This window comes from Oreochromis aureus, linkage group 4 (genome assembly GCF_013358895.1).
Source record: "Oreochromis aureus strain Israel breed Guangdong linkage group 4, ZZ_aureus, whole genome shotgun sequence".
Classification (NCBI taxonomy): Eukaryota; Metazoa; Chordata; class Actinopteri; order Cichliformes; family Cichlidae; genus Oreochromis; species Oreochromis aureus.
Window position 1 is genome coordinate 9,394,768 of NC_052945.1, and position 16,356 is coordinate 9,411,123.

The window sequence follows — 16,356 nt, forward strand, 5'->3', positions numbered from 1 at the left end:
GTCTTGTTTAGGCAGCGAAATTGAAGCCATTGATTTCTATTAAAAAAAAAAAATTACATTCTTAGAACTTCATTTACTGTAACTTTTTTATGATAAATGGAAAATATATCTTTAAAAAACAATAATATGTACTGATAAAAAATTACTATCTCTCCTAAGGAGCTCTTTTAGAACAGACGTAGTTGTGATGGAGGGCTTACTAAACGACAATGTATTAAAACAGACAACAGCAGATTGATACTTCTGCAAGGCATGAATGCCAAAATTACTTCTTTACAGGAGTTCTGATGTCTGTTCATCCATCCAGCTCTTACTCGAGTAACTTTGTTAAGGCCATTGACTGAAAAACAATTAGGCCTTTGCCACAAGAAAAAAACAAAACAAAAACAAACAAACAAACAAAACCCTTCCAAACAAAATCAATGAGGTTTATTTGAAGAACTTATAGATTTTATATTATAACTTATAGATATTATACATTTTATTCATTCTGTGAATACCTAGTATAGGTTTTCAGCTTCTTCACGCAGTACAAAAACATGCATGTTATGATAATGGTGATTCCAAATTGCCCATCAATGAGAGGTAGGTAAAGTGCTTAAAGCGTATAGTATATAGTGCTGCAAGAATGGATAGTTACAGTGTGACTTAAAAACACTGTGAGCAGTCAGTAAGAAGAGAAAAATGATGTGTACATAATGTGTATAAATGTGAGTACATTATGTGGCTATCTACAAGCACAAATGCCCGGAATATAAAGAAATAATGCAACAATAAAACAGAATCCATTTATCCATTTAATTCATTTAGAAATTAGATTAAAAGAGAGCTCAAAAGAAGGGTTGGGACAGGGGTGGGGGTGGGGGCCACAAGAAAAAAGAGCTCACACATGCAAGAATTCTTGCCATTGCTTTGAATGTATATACTAGTTTGGATTAAGTGTTAACTGATCCTGAAATAGATAATTATACAAAAGTGGGGACAGTGTTTAACAGTTGTAATGGTTTATTCGTGGTTATATGTACATATACATATTCTAAATAAGTCTACAGTTCAAAATTTTGTAGACATATTATGGAGAAATCCGCCATAGTGTGATGAATAAGTGGTGTTAAGGATTATGTCATAATTTTTTATGTCATTTGATGTCTCTGTTACACGTTTTTAAAGTATTTATCTGTCTTTTGGTTTTCTTAATGTGCAGGCTGTCATTTTTGGATTAGAATTGTGTACTCTCAATTCATATATTTTGGAATTTGTCAAAAAAACAGAAGGTCAATACTTCCGGCGAGGGCATTCAAAATAAAAGTTTCAAATAGATTTAAGAACGAAGGCCTGGTGGTTGCATAGTGATCACGTGGTTATGGTTCGTCGGTGTCGTTGATCGTCATAGGTTGCCGGGACACTTCCGCTTCGAAAGTCGATGAGTAACCCCGTCAAACGGCCGAGCAGTCCACAACAAACAGCAAAGAGGGAACTGTAAGATAAAGAGGAAGAGACAATCTCCACGTAAACAGTAAGGACAATTATTTTTAAGGTTATAAGCGATTTTATTAATATTACGCTAACGTATTAATTTGTGGGCTAAGTAAGTGAAGCTAATTGCTGAACAACAGGTGTGCCAAATTAGCGTTAGCTAGGCTGCTCATTAATTGTTATCCAAGTTAATACAGCCCGATGTCAGTAGATAATAGTAAATAGCATGTCGTTTCCCTAATGTTAAAGTTAGCCTCTAACCAGTAACGCTGGCTACTCTGAGCACTGCTGTCAGCTCGTGTTTGCATTGCTCCACCATCGCTAATTGGCTCTTCTGTCATGGTAGTGTTGCTGGATCAATACCTTGTAAAAATGACAAAGGTTTTGTTTATTCTAAGCAGCTACTTGTAGGCTTTCTGACTTGTTTGGCAGTAATGGGTGAAGCCTCTGTAGTCAGGTGGTTGTACCACCTGTCTGACGTGTTTGAGCGCCTCTGCTGTTAATTATTGAGCTAAATGCAAGGCGTTTAAAAGGTGTAGTTGCTTATGCTTCCAAACCTGCTTTAGTTACATGTACAATCAGCGGTGATGGAGGTCTTGTAGTCGGTGAAGCTTACTACAGCTACAGGTCACATGCTCCCCTTTAATCCAAACATAAGCCTTGTGTGGTAGTTTTTACAGCAGGGGGTTATTATACTGCTTAGCTGCAAAGCATAAAATCTTCACCTTTTAGTTTTAGGCAAACGTTCTTTAAGAGGTGCTTTCACATGGCCTTGGCTCTTAACCTGTGTTTTATATTTACAGCAGAAATGAAGTCCTATTGTGTTGCAGTCGTGCAGATCAAACTCTTTGACCATAAGTGCATTCCTGCACTGATCATGAGATCAGCATGAGGCCTGGCTTTTTTTTTTCTTCTTTCTTAAAAAAAAAACTTGACACATTGGTGTTAAACTAACACCTCGCTGTTAAAGGCCTTCCTCATTAGTGACAGAGAAAAGTGCAGAATGTAGAACTGTTCAGGTCCACTACATTTTTTGCTTTAGCGTTCTCTAATCTTTTATAGTTGTTGAGGTGATTTGTGGATTTACGGGTGCTGAGTGCTCACATCTTGTAGCAACATGGGAGAGCTCTTCAGAAGTGAAGAGATGACGCTGGCTCAGCTCTTCCTCCAGTCGGAAGCTGCCTACTGTTGTGTCAGTGAACTGGGAGAGATTGGGATGGTCCAGTTTCGTGACGTAAGTCTGTTTTTTATCAAACTTCTAAAGCATTATTTTTATTATCTTCTACTATCTGAAAGTTGCATTAATTAATTATCACGGTCATGCATGTGGTGACGTAAACAACATCACTAGTGGCACTATTGAGAAAGTGGATGCCTTCTGAATCATGTGCTCACAGCTGACCCTCATACGTGCATGAGAAAAGTCATTCCTGACAAGTCCTGAGGGAAGCTTTGTGCTTGAGCGTAAGATGGACCGTAACACAGAAGCTCTGTGCATCAGCATGTCTTATTTCATCAAATTGTCTCCATCAGTTTAAGAAACTATACCCATTACAGAGTTTAGACTTAATAGAATATATTAAGTCTAAGTAGTGTTTACAAAAACCTGCATTATAGCTTGCAGTGAATTAACATGATTGTTTTTTATTCTTTGAATTGAATTGTTTATATTCGTTGAACCTTGTGTGTTTTTCCTTTGCAGCTGAATCCCGATGTGAATGTGTTCCAGCGAAAGTTTGTCAATGAAGTACGACGATGTGAGGAGATGGATCGTAAACTCAGTGAGCGCTCTTAAATGTTCATTTTTCTATACCAAAAGAATACTGCATTAGTTAAGTTTCCACCCCTTAACATATTAAAATACAGTTATATGAGGATGGTAGTTCATTATCCAAGCTTTACCATCCACTTGTATCCCTGTTTTAAATACCTTCTGAAAACGTTTTTTACATCTCTCTCATAGGGTTTGTGGAAAAAGAAATTAAGAAGGCTAACATCCCAATACTCGATACAGGAGAGAACCCAGAAGTTCCTTTTCCAAGAGACATGATTGACCTGGAGGTGATTTTTGCTTCTCAAAGATAACCATAAGTGCTGTCATCTGCTATTTCAGTCAGCTCATCATCCCTCTCATTGTTTCCCCATAGGCCACATTTGAGAAGCTGGAGAATGAACTGAAGGAAATAAACACCAACCAAGAAGCGCTAAAGAAGAACTTCCTGGAACTGACCGAGCTCAAGCACATTCTGCGTCGCACACAACAATTTTTTGATGAGGTCAGCTTAACTGCACACAGGCCTATAAAACAGGAGCGCTCCAGCCTGTCAGTATAACACTGCCATAGCCAGAAAGGGAATTGTGACTTTTAGATTTACAATCGCTAACTGTAAATCAAAAGGAAGCAAATAATTAACTAGTAACATCGGAAGAAGCAAATTGTTAAATGGCTTTTATTGTTTTGTATCCAAGAACAGGCTATAGTGAAAACAATACTTAACTTTTAGAAATTTATTTATTGTGGCAATTGAGAAGTCATTGATGGCTTACAGTCTGCTGATAGGCTGCCTGGTGTGGTCTCTGTTTCATACAGACGGAAGCACTTATTGCTGTTATTGCTGCTTTGGTAAAGCAGTGTTTGCTGTTCACATGCTGACCCATTTACACTGGTTATTCACAGTAGTTCCTGTACTTTAAACGCCTTGCTGTTTAGTACTTGACACTGATTTTATTCCAGGCACTTTGTTCGTTTGTCAGACTTAATCCTTGCTTTTTCACCTTTGGCCAGCACCTATTCCACTTCACTGCCTTTGAAAGCAAAACTGGCTGTTGACTTACAACGTTAGGTCATCTTTTACAGGTTATTATGAGCTTTGATGAAGGTGAATCATTAAGCCAGATAAAAAGATGTTTAGCCATTAACTGGAGTGACAAACTTTTTATTAAGCTCCCATCTTAATGTCAACATTGCTGTAAATAAAAACAGTTTGAGACATTTCATGGCAATTTTCATATGAGTGTGTATAGACTATAGAGAAATGATTATGTTGCCATTGTTACTAATGATTTGTTGTCTGTCCTGTAGATGGAGGATCCCAGTTTACTTGAGGAGTCATCCATTCTCCTGGACCCAAATGAGCCCGTTAGAGTGGCTCCACTCAGGCTAGGGTGAGTCTGTTTTGTAGTACTGCACAATTTAAATACCTCCCACAGATGAGCTCTGGTTGCCCATCTTAGTCAGGCATCCAAGGTCACCTTCAGCAGAAATCCATGCAAAATCTATCTTCAGTTTGGAATTCCTGATTGTTTTAGCTTTCTTGTCTTTAAAGTTAATCAGAGGGTACTTTATTTATCTTTCTAACATATTCTATAGATTTGTTGCTGGAGTCATTGGCAGGGAGCGGATTCCCAACTTTGAGAGGATGCTATGGAGAGTTTGCAGAGGTAATGTGTTCCTGAAACAGGCAGATATTGAAGATCCTTTGGAAGACCCAACTACGGTAAGTGCTGCTCACAAATTAAACATTTGTGAAAGTAGGTGAGATGTTTCTGTTTTCTAACTTAACTTGGTGATGTTTCCACAGGGTGATCAAGTCCACAAATCTGTCTTCATCATATTTTTCCAAGGAGACCAGCTGAAGAATCGAGTGAAGAAAATCTGTGAGGGGTACGTGAATTTGCATTTCTACTATTAATGAAGTGTCGATGACCAATAGATTTTTTTTTTTTTTGCTTACTTATTAATCTGTTTCTAGATTCAGAGCGACACTGTACCCATGTCCAGAAACCCCACAGGAGAGGAAAGAGATGCTTGCTGGGGTGAATGCTCGCATTGATGACCTGCAAATGGTAAATACACATACTCAGAATTGTCTCACTAACACTGAAAAGCAAGCTTCATTTGGTTGGTTCTTTCTTTTTCTCATTTTTGCTCTGTCAGCAAGACATTGTTCTTTCTAATTTGTCTTGAAGACGTTACCACATTTCCTCCTCTTGCTCATGAGGATGTGAGTTATTTTCTGTGCAGAGACATGTCCTTTAACAGGAAACCATGTTGTTGTTTTTCTTGTGCCGTGGAGTGCAGTGTGTTTCCTAACTCCTCATAGCAGTTGTCTACTCCCAAACAAAGTGGCTCAAGGAAATCCCTCCTTCCGTTTGCTTTGCAAATGACACTCCTCTTGCTTCTTGGCCATGTAATGATACAGCAGGTAAAATAAGTATTGAACACAAATCAGTTTTCATTTCCTAAGTAAATATATATCTAAAGGGGCTGTTGACATAAAATTTCAACATAAAAAGAAATGAAACCATAGATGTCCATAAAGTGTAATAATGAGAAATGACATAGTAGAAAAAGTATTAAGTACATGAAGAAAGAAAGGTATAATAAAGGCGTGGAAACTTATCTTAGAGTTAGAAAACAATCCTGCCACTTAGTTCAAATTAATATTAGCTAGTTCAATCCCAACTGATGACCTAAAAGAAGTTGTCTCATTACCAAGATGCCAACATGTCATGATGGGTAGATCCAGTGAGCTCTCTCTAAACCTCTGCAGCCTTATTGTTGCAAAATATACTGATGCCATTGATTACAGAAGAATTTCTAAACTACTGAAGGTTGCAATGAGCACTGTTGGGGCCATAAAGTAAAAAGCATAGTTAGAAGAGTTGTCCAAGAGCCAAGGACCACTTGTGGAGAGCTATACAAAGACCTGGTATCAGCAGGTACAATTGTTTCAAAGAAAACGATAAGCAATGCACTCGACTATCATGGCCTGTATGCATGCTCACCACGGAAGACTACATTGCTAAAGAAAAAGCATGTTGAAGCACATTTAAAGTCTGCTGATAAACATTTAGACAAGCCTGTGAAATACTGGCAGAATACAGTCTGGCCAGATGAGGCCAAAGCTGAACTCTTTGGATGCCATAATACACACCATGTTTGGAGGTCAAAAGGCACCGCATACCATCCCAAAAACACCATACTAACAGCGAAGTTTGTATTATTAAAGGAAGGATTAATGGGAAAATGTACAGAGACCTTTTTGATAAAATCCTACCTGAGCAATTTATGTGACTAGTTTCTCGATATGAAATATTCAACAAATCTCAGTTCAAGCATGTTCAATACTTTTTTTTTTTTTTTTCCTGTGTTATTTTTAATTATTACACTATTTTATGTTTATTTTTAATACTTATTTTACCCACTGTACATGCAGTGCTATGGGGGTTTTACGTCATGTTACACAGACTGAGATATAACTGAGGTCCCACATGCTACTTCACTCTGTCAACCTGATGTGTCAGCACTGTTCAAGTGTCATGTACCGGGTACTCGGATATTGATGAAACAATGACAGTTTAAACCACAGGAAGTTTAAAAAAAACTTGCACAAGACAGTTGCTTGATACTCAGCATGCCCTGTGCATGACAAATCAATGGATACTTCTTTGCTCCCCTGCATGCAGGGGGAATGTGAATCTCTGTTTGTGGATTATGCTTGTTGCTACTTGGGCATGAGATCTACGTAACAGAATGGCATGTCAGTGTTGTCTCAATAGCAGGCAAGAATTTGAGTGTGGGAGACAACAGAGATAGATATGAGCCTTCTCTTTGCTAGTCATGGGCTGGGCTTTTAATCTTAGTCACAGAGCAACATACCTGTTAATATTCTGACTCCCTTATGGGAATCCCTTAATGGATTAGAAACCCTGTTGCTCTTTAGCATGACCTTTTGCTCACCATTTATGCCAGTAAAAGGAATGTCTGATTCATTTCTACTATTTTTGTTTTCTTTGGATTCAGTTTAACATTAGGGCTGTGTAATATTAGATTTTTTACCTTCAAGGTCATCAAAAAATGTATAGTAATGTTGTGATAGATATAGAAAGCTTGAAAACAATAAATAAATAATATTATTAAAATGAATCAGTAGTTTCATTAACCATGTCCTTGGTTTTAGTAAAACGATTGAAGTTGAAACTAAATGAAAATAAATGTGTACTGAGGTGCAGAGATGTGTGTAACCTTTATTGTACAAAACCATACGGACATTTACACAATGTCTAGTTCGTTTTTAAAATACAATGGTTATTGTTAATACACCATCATCGTGACACTACAAGGTATTATATTTCACACACCTGTTATTGTATTTTTATGAATGGTTAATGTCATTGAAGAACATGATGGTTTCTAAAAATTATACTCAGAAGTTTTAATAATGGGTTTCTGATTCAGAGAAAAAGGCACCACCATTACACTGATGCAGTTTTTGCTGAAACATGATGGCAGGAATGGCTGTTGGCTTTCTGTGTAACCTGTTTTCAGGGAGTCTCATTGACATTCATAGATTTATTTATTTATTTGGACAAAAGAATTCTTCATGATCTCACTGATCATGCACAAATCATGTAAAAAATTCATTTTTACTGTGGCCATCACTGCTCTTGTTTGTCATTAAAGGTGCTTAACCAGACTGAGGACCACAGGCAGAGGGTCCTACAGGCTGCAGCCAAGACAATAAGAGTTTGGTTTATCAAGGTGAGGAAGATGAAGGCCATCTACCACACCCTCAACCTGTGCAACATCGATGTCACTCAGAAGTGTCTGATTGCTGAGGTGTGGTGTCCCATCTCAGACCTGGACTCCATTCAGTTTGCCCTGCGTAGGGGGACGGTGAGTAACAGAGGAGCAGTTTATATTTGGTGTAAACTAGCCAGTCAGGTTTTTACAAGGAAGATGATTTCATGTTTGAAAAAAATCAGTTTCTACTAAATGTTTTTGTTTTTTGTTTTTTTTTCATTTTACTGTCGAGTCCTTTTTGCTAAATTGTCTAGTTCTACATGTGGTATATTCAATTCAATTCAATTTTATTTATATAGCGCCAAATCACAACAAAAGTCGCCTCAAGGCGCTTTATATTGTACAATAGATCACACAATAATAAATACAGAGAAAAACCCAACAATCATATGACCCCCTATGAGCAAGCACTTTGGCGACAGTGGGAAGGAAAAACTCCCTTTTAACAGGAAGAAACCTCCGGCAGAACCAGGCTCAGGAAGGGGCGGGGCCATCTGCTGCGACCGGTTGGGGTGAGAAAAGGGAAACAGGATAAAGACATGCTGTGGAAGAGAGACAGAGATTAATAACAGATATGATTCGATGCAGAGAGGTCTATTAACACATAGTGAGTGAGAAAGGTGACTGGAAAGGAAAAACTCAATGCATCATGGGAATCCCCGGCAGCCTACGTCTATTGCAGCATAACTAAGGGAGGATTCAGGGTCACCTGGTCCAGCCCTAACTATATGCTTTAGCAAAAAGGAAAGTTTTAAGCCTAATCTTGAAAGTAGAGATGGTGTCTGTCTCCCGAATCCAAACTGGAAGCTGGTTCCACAGAAGAGGGGCCTGAAAACTGAAGGCTCTGCCTCCCATTCTACTTTTAAATACTCTAGGGACAGCAAGTAGGCCTGCAGAGCGAGAGCGAAGTGCTCTAATAGGGTGATATGGTACTACAAGGTCATTAAGATAAGATGGGGCCTGATTATTTAAGACCTTGTATGTGAGGAGCAGGATTTTGAATTCAATTCTGGATTTAACAGGAAGCCAATGAAGGGAAGCCAAAACAGGAGAAATCTGCTCTCTCTTTCTAGTCCCTGTCAGTACTCTTGCTGCAGCATTTTGGATTAGCTGAAGACTTTTCAGAGAGTTTTTAGGACATCCTGATAATAGTGAACAATAGTAACAATAACAGGAACTCGTTATGGCTCAGCACATGATCTGATCCTTGGAACAGCTAGTTTTGCATTGTTCCAGACTTGATGATCTAAAGTTAGGACTTTCATGACATTAATATTTTTTTCTGGTTTTAGGAGAAGAGCGGCTCTACTGTGCCTTCCATCCTCAATAGAATGCAGACCAAACAGACCCCTCCAACCTACAACAAGACAAACAAGTTCACCTCCGGCTTCCAAAACATTGTGGATGCTTATGGAATTGGCAGCTACCGTGAGATTAACCCTGGTAAGCAAACTATGAATTCTGTGTGTTAATGCCTAGCTGGTTTGTGTGGACCTTTTTGTATTATGTGGCAGTGGGTTTCTATAATCTGTTTACTCAGCTGGCTGAAGTATTGAGTTACAGACAATGAAAGGCTTTTACTTCAGCTGCCTCATCAACCATTATCACCATGTTGGAAAATTGTGCATGTTTCACTCATTTATTTATTTCTTTATTGACATACTACACCACCCTCCCCCTTGTATGATGCCTGCCTCCTTGTCTCCAGCACCATACACCATCATTACGTTCCCCTTCCTATTTGCGGTTATGTTTGGTGATCTGGGCCATGGGACACTCATGACCTGTGCTGCTCTATACCTTGTGTTAAGAGAAAGCAGACTGATGGCGCAGAAGAATGATAATGAGGTATGGATCATTACCATCTCATTAGTCCTAAACCATCCCTTGTTGATGACACACAAGCTCTGATTCCACAGGACATCGTGCATTTTTGTTTTCACAGTTTCCTCATGAAAGTTCAATATCTTTTTGTGACAGATATTCAACATGATGTTTGGGGGGCGCTACATAATTCTGCTGATGGGAGTCTTCTCAATGTACACCGGCATTATTTACAATGACTGCTTCTCAAAGTCCCTAAATGTGTTTGGGTCTGGATGGAGTGTCAGACCAATGTTCAATTCCAAAGTTGGAGGCAACTGGACGTAAGTGTCACTGGTAATAATTGATAAGAGCTTTAACACAAGGACTTCTTTTTTTGTTCAGTATGTAAGCTCAGAAGTCTGATCTCTGTCCTCATTCTGTTCAGGGACGGTACACTTAATGGCAGTGCAGTTTTGCAGTTGGACCCAGCAGTTGATGGAGTCTTCAATGGGCCGTACCCCATTGGCATTGATCCAGTAAATCATTTAGTTTTTAATCTTTTAGAGCTCCATAGTTATACATCTATGCCAGCTATTTTGTCTATACAGTTACAAAAAAAAATCTACAAAAGTCAACAGTCATTGGCAGACATAAACTAACCCGAATACTCGCATAGTTTATAATTCGTAATTGCATTGTGCCTCAGATATGGAGCATTTCTGTCAACAAGCTGTCATTCCTGAACTCCTTCAAGATGAAGATGTCTGTTATCCTGGGGGTAATTCACATGCTGTTTGGAGTCTCACTAAGTCTCTTCAACCACCTGTGAGATTTCCATACCTATGTATAATTATGCATTGATTCTTATGTTTTTCTTTTTGAATTTGTGCACTTCTAATATGCTTTTTGTGGTTTTCTTCAGGTATTTCAACAAGCCCCTGAATATTTACTTGGGTTTCATTCCAGAGATTATCTTCATGGCCAGCCTGTTTGGCTACCTAGTCATTTTGATCTTTTATAAGTGGGTCTCCTATAGTGCACGCATTTCCAGGGATGCTCCCAGTCTCCTTATTGCCTTTATTAACATGTTCCTGTTCAATTACAATGACCCCAATAATAAACCATTCTACAGAGGACAGGTGAGATCAGCATACTTGCAACTTTCTTTTTGTCATGAATGAAGAGATCCATCTGTCCTTATTTTTTCTCTTGTACTTACTTTCCACCTTTTTTTGTAGATGGCCATACAATCCCTTTTGGTGGTAATCGCCTTGGCATGTGTCCCCTGTATGTTAATAGTAAAAACTCTGGTTATGCGAAGACAGTATTTGTGGCGGAGGCATCTGGTAAGATAAAACGGTCTGCACTCACAGTCACTCAATATACTTTTATAATAGATTTAAATAGATTACTTCATTAAGTTTCACGGTGTTACAGGGTACACAGAACTTTGGAGGAATCAGGGTGGGCAATGGGCCCACTGAGGATGAGGCTGAAATCATCCAGCATGACCAGCTCGCACAGCAATCTGAGGATGAACCTGAGGTAAAAGATGTGTTCCCACAATAACACTGAAGTCTAACATCAAAAGTTAATGGCTTTTTTTTTTTTTGTATTACAATAATTGCATACAGAGCATATAACAACAGGACAGCAGCTTGCTGGAGTAACTCGGGAGAAGCACAAGTTAAAGGATCTTTTCACATCTTTGAATAATTTAGTCTTTCAACCTTAGTTGGAGACAGAAACTTGATGCCTTGTTTTTCCATTTCCACCCTTACTGTCAACATCAATTATGAATACAGACATTATGGATACATTTTTTTGTAATTCCTGCACAGATTTAACACAACCATGAACAGATGGCGAGTAGTGAGTTATTTTACCTGGACTTCATAATTTTACTGATGTAATCTGATTACTGGTTTTATTTTAAGATGATCTGAAAGCACAATGTGCTCATTCGCTAATATTGGTTTCACTCGATTCTCCTTTTAAATAATTAACTGTTTCTCTTGTTACTTTCCTGTTTATTGACGTTTGCCTGTCCGTGTGTGTGATGTCAATAACCAAGCGTTGCCTTTTGTCACCTGCTTTCAAGGCCTGTGAGGAGGAAGAGGTAGGACAGGAGCTCATGCTGCACATCCACCTGCACCCTATCCCCTCATGTTAATATACATGTCTTCAAAGTCTTTCCTTTACTGCTCCTGCTTTGTTGTCAACCATTGCCTGCTGCTACTAGTTGCGTCTGAATGTTTGTCATTGTATGGTGTGGTCAGTGACTTCTAAATGTATTTTATTGAAAATGGGCAGGGATTCGTCATGTGGTGGGTGCCAGTAGGCCAGTGCTTCCCTATGGTCTTGGTGATGTGCATGAGGCATCAGGAGGGCAGCTGACTCTTTGGGTTCACAGGTTCTTATGATGATGATGATGCCTCTTCTTATTTTCGGGGTTGATGATCTACAATAAAAAATTGCTTTTCTGTCAATTCCCTTAATCATTGGTGACACATATTAAAGCTGACTTCTCCTTTGTGGACCTCAGGACCTGTTGTAGATATGTTGTTTTCTACTTTTTTATGCTGAGTAAACGAAACCACTAACTTTTACCCACAGTTTAACTTTGCGGATGTAGCAGTGCATCAGGCCATTCACACCATAGAGTATTGCCTGGGTTGTATCTCCAACACTGCTTCCTATCTGAGGCTTTGGGCCCTCAGTCTTGCTCATGCACGTAAGTTGCTTCACCTGCAGTATTCAGTTATTTAGTATGAAAAATGGCTCTCTGTATTAACACCTAAATGCTTTGACTCTCAAAGGAATCAGAGTAGTAAAGTTGGTGTGTATGTACTTTCTTATACACAGAGCTGTCAGAGGTGCTGTGGTCCATGGTGATGCGCATAGGCCTTTATTCTCGCAGCCTTGGAGGCTTCATCTTTCTGGCCATAGTCTTTTACTTCTTCGCTGTTCTCACAGTTTTTATTCTTCTCATTATGGAAGGCCTGTCAGCGTTTCTGCACGCATTGCGACTGCATTGGTAAGTTTAGTTTTAATGTTGTTTTTTAGGATTTGTATATGTATTTGCTTGGGTTTGATATAAAACATACACTAATACCTTTGTGAAAACTTGTTAGTGTTGAAGGATAGGACTCCTTAAGGCAAATTACTGTCATTGCTACAAAAGCAAAGCTCTAGCTCCACCTGCAGGCTACAATTAATAACTCAGTGACCATCCCAGGTGCTCAAGTTAACAAACTGGTTTTCCAATCATCTGCTCTCTCTCCTGGCCTCTGTCCTGGAATAAGTCTGCTCTTGTCAATGTGGTGCTGTTCATTTATGCTCTATGCGTGGCATGCAGAACAGTCTGTGGCTCGGCACCGATGAGCCTTTGTTGCCTCCTCGTAAATGTCTTTGTCTGGCTTTGCTGAATGTCACGCTGGTTTTATAGTTCACCGGCACATTCACAGAGCATGTCTGTGTTGCAGCCGGCCTTCACGATAATTGTCCTTTACACAGGAATGCTGGCTGAGCGTGTTTTCACAAATTGTCTTCATGGACAGTCTGTTTACATTTTAAGCGAGGGAAACTAAACGACCCCTCCCCCAATCAAAATATTTTTATTTCCAGTGATTGTATCTGGAAACCATGTAATTACTGAACATCAAGTTGACAAAGATTTAGTTCTCAGTAGACAAAACACACTGCAAATCTGCAATTGCTAAAATCCCCTAGAGACCTTGTGCATGAAACACTAATTCTTTCTGACTGCATATACAATGTATGTCAGAACTAAGCACAAGAGTAGGGTTACTTATTTATTTTTTTAAATGGAATATGTTGTCAATTTTTGAGTTTTGTTTAGTTGTGGGAAAAAATGGTATCCTTTTGAATTATTTTTCCTGAGAAAAGAGCAGCTCTGAGTGTTTCCAAGGACTTTTGTGAGAAGTGTTGAAGGAAGATATGCGCAATGTGCAATATGTAATACTACATATTTCTTCTTGCCACACCAGACAGGCTTTGGAATGAATGTTATCCATGGCTGCTCAGTTAAAAGGTCATCCAGCCATCACTTAGCATTGGCCTTTTTTAAAAATAGACCCTGATCATTTTCCTGAAGGGAAGAGGCTTAGGTGTCTGTCCCAGGATGTAGACATGAGCTTATGCAGGTGTGTGCAGACTGTGGAATGAAGAGCAGGGGTCATCAGCCGCTACTGCTCTGCTCAGCATTACCCAAGCTGCCAGCGGTCGTCACTGTATGCACGACAAGGTTATTGTGTGAAAGTATGCATGTCCTTTTTTTCTGACTAATTTATATTTATTTCTTTAATCGTAGGGTGGAGTTCCAAAACAAGTTTTACTCAGGCAACGGCTTTAAGTTCTTACCTTTCACCTTTGAAAGCATCCTGGACGGGAGAGCTGAAGACTGAACAAATCCTCTTCCTCAGTTCATGCCTCTAATCTGTTGAATTTGTGTGGTGGTGAATAGTGATTTTTGTGTGATGCAGTTTCCACCTACTTGTTACCATAGCTACATAACTACTACATACTATTTACTTAGTCACTCGTCATCGTGTCTTGTGTTTTAAACTTCCCATTAGAATTGGTATCTGGAATATGTATTCAAACATAATTATTTATTCATTCCTTAATAGCCTTGATTCTAATCTGTTGTGTCTTCTTTTAGTCAGGTCTTTTTATTTTATCGGTTTTATTTAGTTAAATGTTATTTATCCATTTTTTTTCCCCTCCCTTTATTGCACTGCAACTTATGTACCATATGCACCATGTTTAAAGTTCATATCTGCTGCTGATGGATTTAGGGGACGACAGAATTGTTTTCTGATATTCTTGTATGTCTTCGTATTGTTATATTCTAATTTTCATTGCTTTTCGGAATCGTTTCTCAGTCAAAACCTTGTGCACTGCACAGCTCATCTATTTGGTTTAATAAGAAAGAAAATGCATACCCATGCTGCATACTAACCTCACACAGAGCTCTATAGCTCTAAAGGGAATGTTAACCAGTTCTTTGCAAATGAAAAGACTTTCATCCATTTGAGCCATTGATATGTTTTGTCTCTGTTCTCTCTGACGATCTACATGACAAAAGGGGAATCTATAGGTGTCCTAGTAGGTGGATTTTCTGTAGAAATGTTGCACTGAAATCATTGCACATTATCAGTCTCACTTTTGATTTTGGGTCCTGTATTATGTCTTCATTTATGCTCAGTTTTTTGATTTGACACAGAAAGCAGTAAGAACCACATACAGCAGACATGATTTGTCAGGAAGGATTAAGCATCACATGAACAATAAAGTGGAAAATGCTTTAAAATGTGGTGTTTGGCTTGATTTTTACATATCTTACTTTCTGCTGCAGCAATAGAGCAAAAACAAAAAGGTAGCACTTTATTAAGTGTGTTAGTAAGTGCTTAGGTCATCATTTATATATCATTACTCATCCTTAGTATGCTATTTATAAATCCATGTATGTTTATCCATCTGTTACTGTTACACGATATACAGCTATAGCTATCACTGCTACTACGTCACTGCTAGTATAATCATATCAGGCATAATGCATCTTTATAAATGGCATAACAAGAAGGAATAATGCTATATAAATGATGAATTAAGCATTTGCTACTACCGTACTAACGCCCTAATAGAGTGAAATTGTTATAAAGTGCTACATACAAACGTTTCCTTTTTTAAATGTGTATTTAGAAATAAATTTTGACTTTTTTCTTCAATCATGACAAACTTGATGTATGGACTTTAAAGTTTTTAGAAACTTTAAAATCTCAAACTTTGTGTAATGATTTATTTTACTTTAAACCTCCTCTAGGTGGCACTATTGGGCAGTATATGCAGCTGCAATGGTTCATGAAAAATGAGAATTGATTTGATCCCTCTAGAGCTAATAAATACACCTAAAGTTGTTTTTGACTATTTGGATTACTGGTTTTATTATAGTACTTTGTGACCAATGATGCTACCTGTCAAAGGAAATGTATCTGCTAATGCACTGATGAACTGAAAACAGATATGTTTTAACTGGCCCCTTCTTAAACACAACCGTGCTTATTTAAGGGATGTTATGCTATAATGAGTCCAAAAAGAAGTATCCACTTGTGTCCTGACCCATTTTGAAAGATTTTGTTTAACTTTATCTGAAGCAAATATCTGTGTCATGTAGAAGTCATCCTTTTTAAAACCGTACTCAAAGTAAAAAAGTATTGACATCAAAATAAAGTTCAAACAGTAGGAGTGCTCGTTATGTAAAATAGCCTTTTAATCATATAATTACTGAGTGCATGTGTGAATTTTACGAGGTAAAGGTGGTATAATTTTGTTCATCTTTGGTAGAATATCTTGGAAATCCAAGTCTTAATGTATAATAATGACTTTTGATTATGTTTTCTGTTAATCGTGGCAACTGGCTGCAGTGTGGTGGAAGTATAAAGTTCTATGTAGACCCCCTTTTT

The 16,356-nt window shown here is 38.3% G+C and overlaps 1 protein-coding gene across 2 annotated transcripts; it reads left to right on the forward strand.

The window, feature by feature from the left end:
• Positions 1-1,351: 1,351 nt before the first annotated feature.
• Positions 1,352-15,203, forward strand: atp6v0a1a (ATPase H+ transporting V0 subunit a1a). Of its 2 annotated transcripts, XM_031729898.2 has the most exons (22): positions 1,352-1,516; positions 2,539-2,710; positions 3,179-3,257; positions 3,440-3,537; positions 3,624-3,752; positions 4,559-4,641; positions 4,847-4,973; positions 5,058-5,140; positions 5,229-5,322; positions 7,943-8,155; positions 9,355-9,505; positions 9,771-9,910; positions 10,043-10,209; positions 10,314-10,404; positions 10,575-10,693; positions 10,791-11,007; positions 11,107-11,214; positions 11,306-11,413; positions 11,943-11,987; positions 12,485-12,602; positions 12,734-12,905; positions 14,202-15,203. In XM_031729898.2, exons 2-22 carry the CDS (start codon positions 2,594-2,596, stop codon positions 14,293-14,295), a joined length of 2,553 nt encoding a protein of 850 aa, XP_031585758.1. In that variant the 5' UTR covers positions 1,352-1,516; positions 2,539-2,593; the 3' UTR covers positions 14,296-15,203. The 2 variants fall into 2 exon arrangements, with proteins under 2 accessions (XP_031585758.1, XP_031585761.1); XM_031729901.2 differs by lacking the exon at positions 11,943-11,987.
• The last annotated feature ends 1,153 nt before the right edge of the window (positions 15,204-16,356 follow it).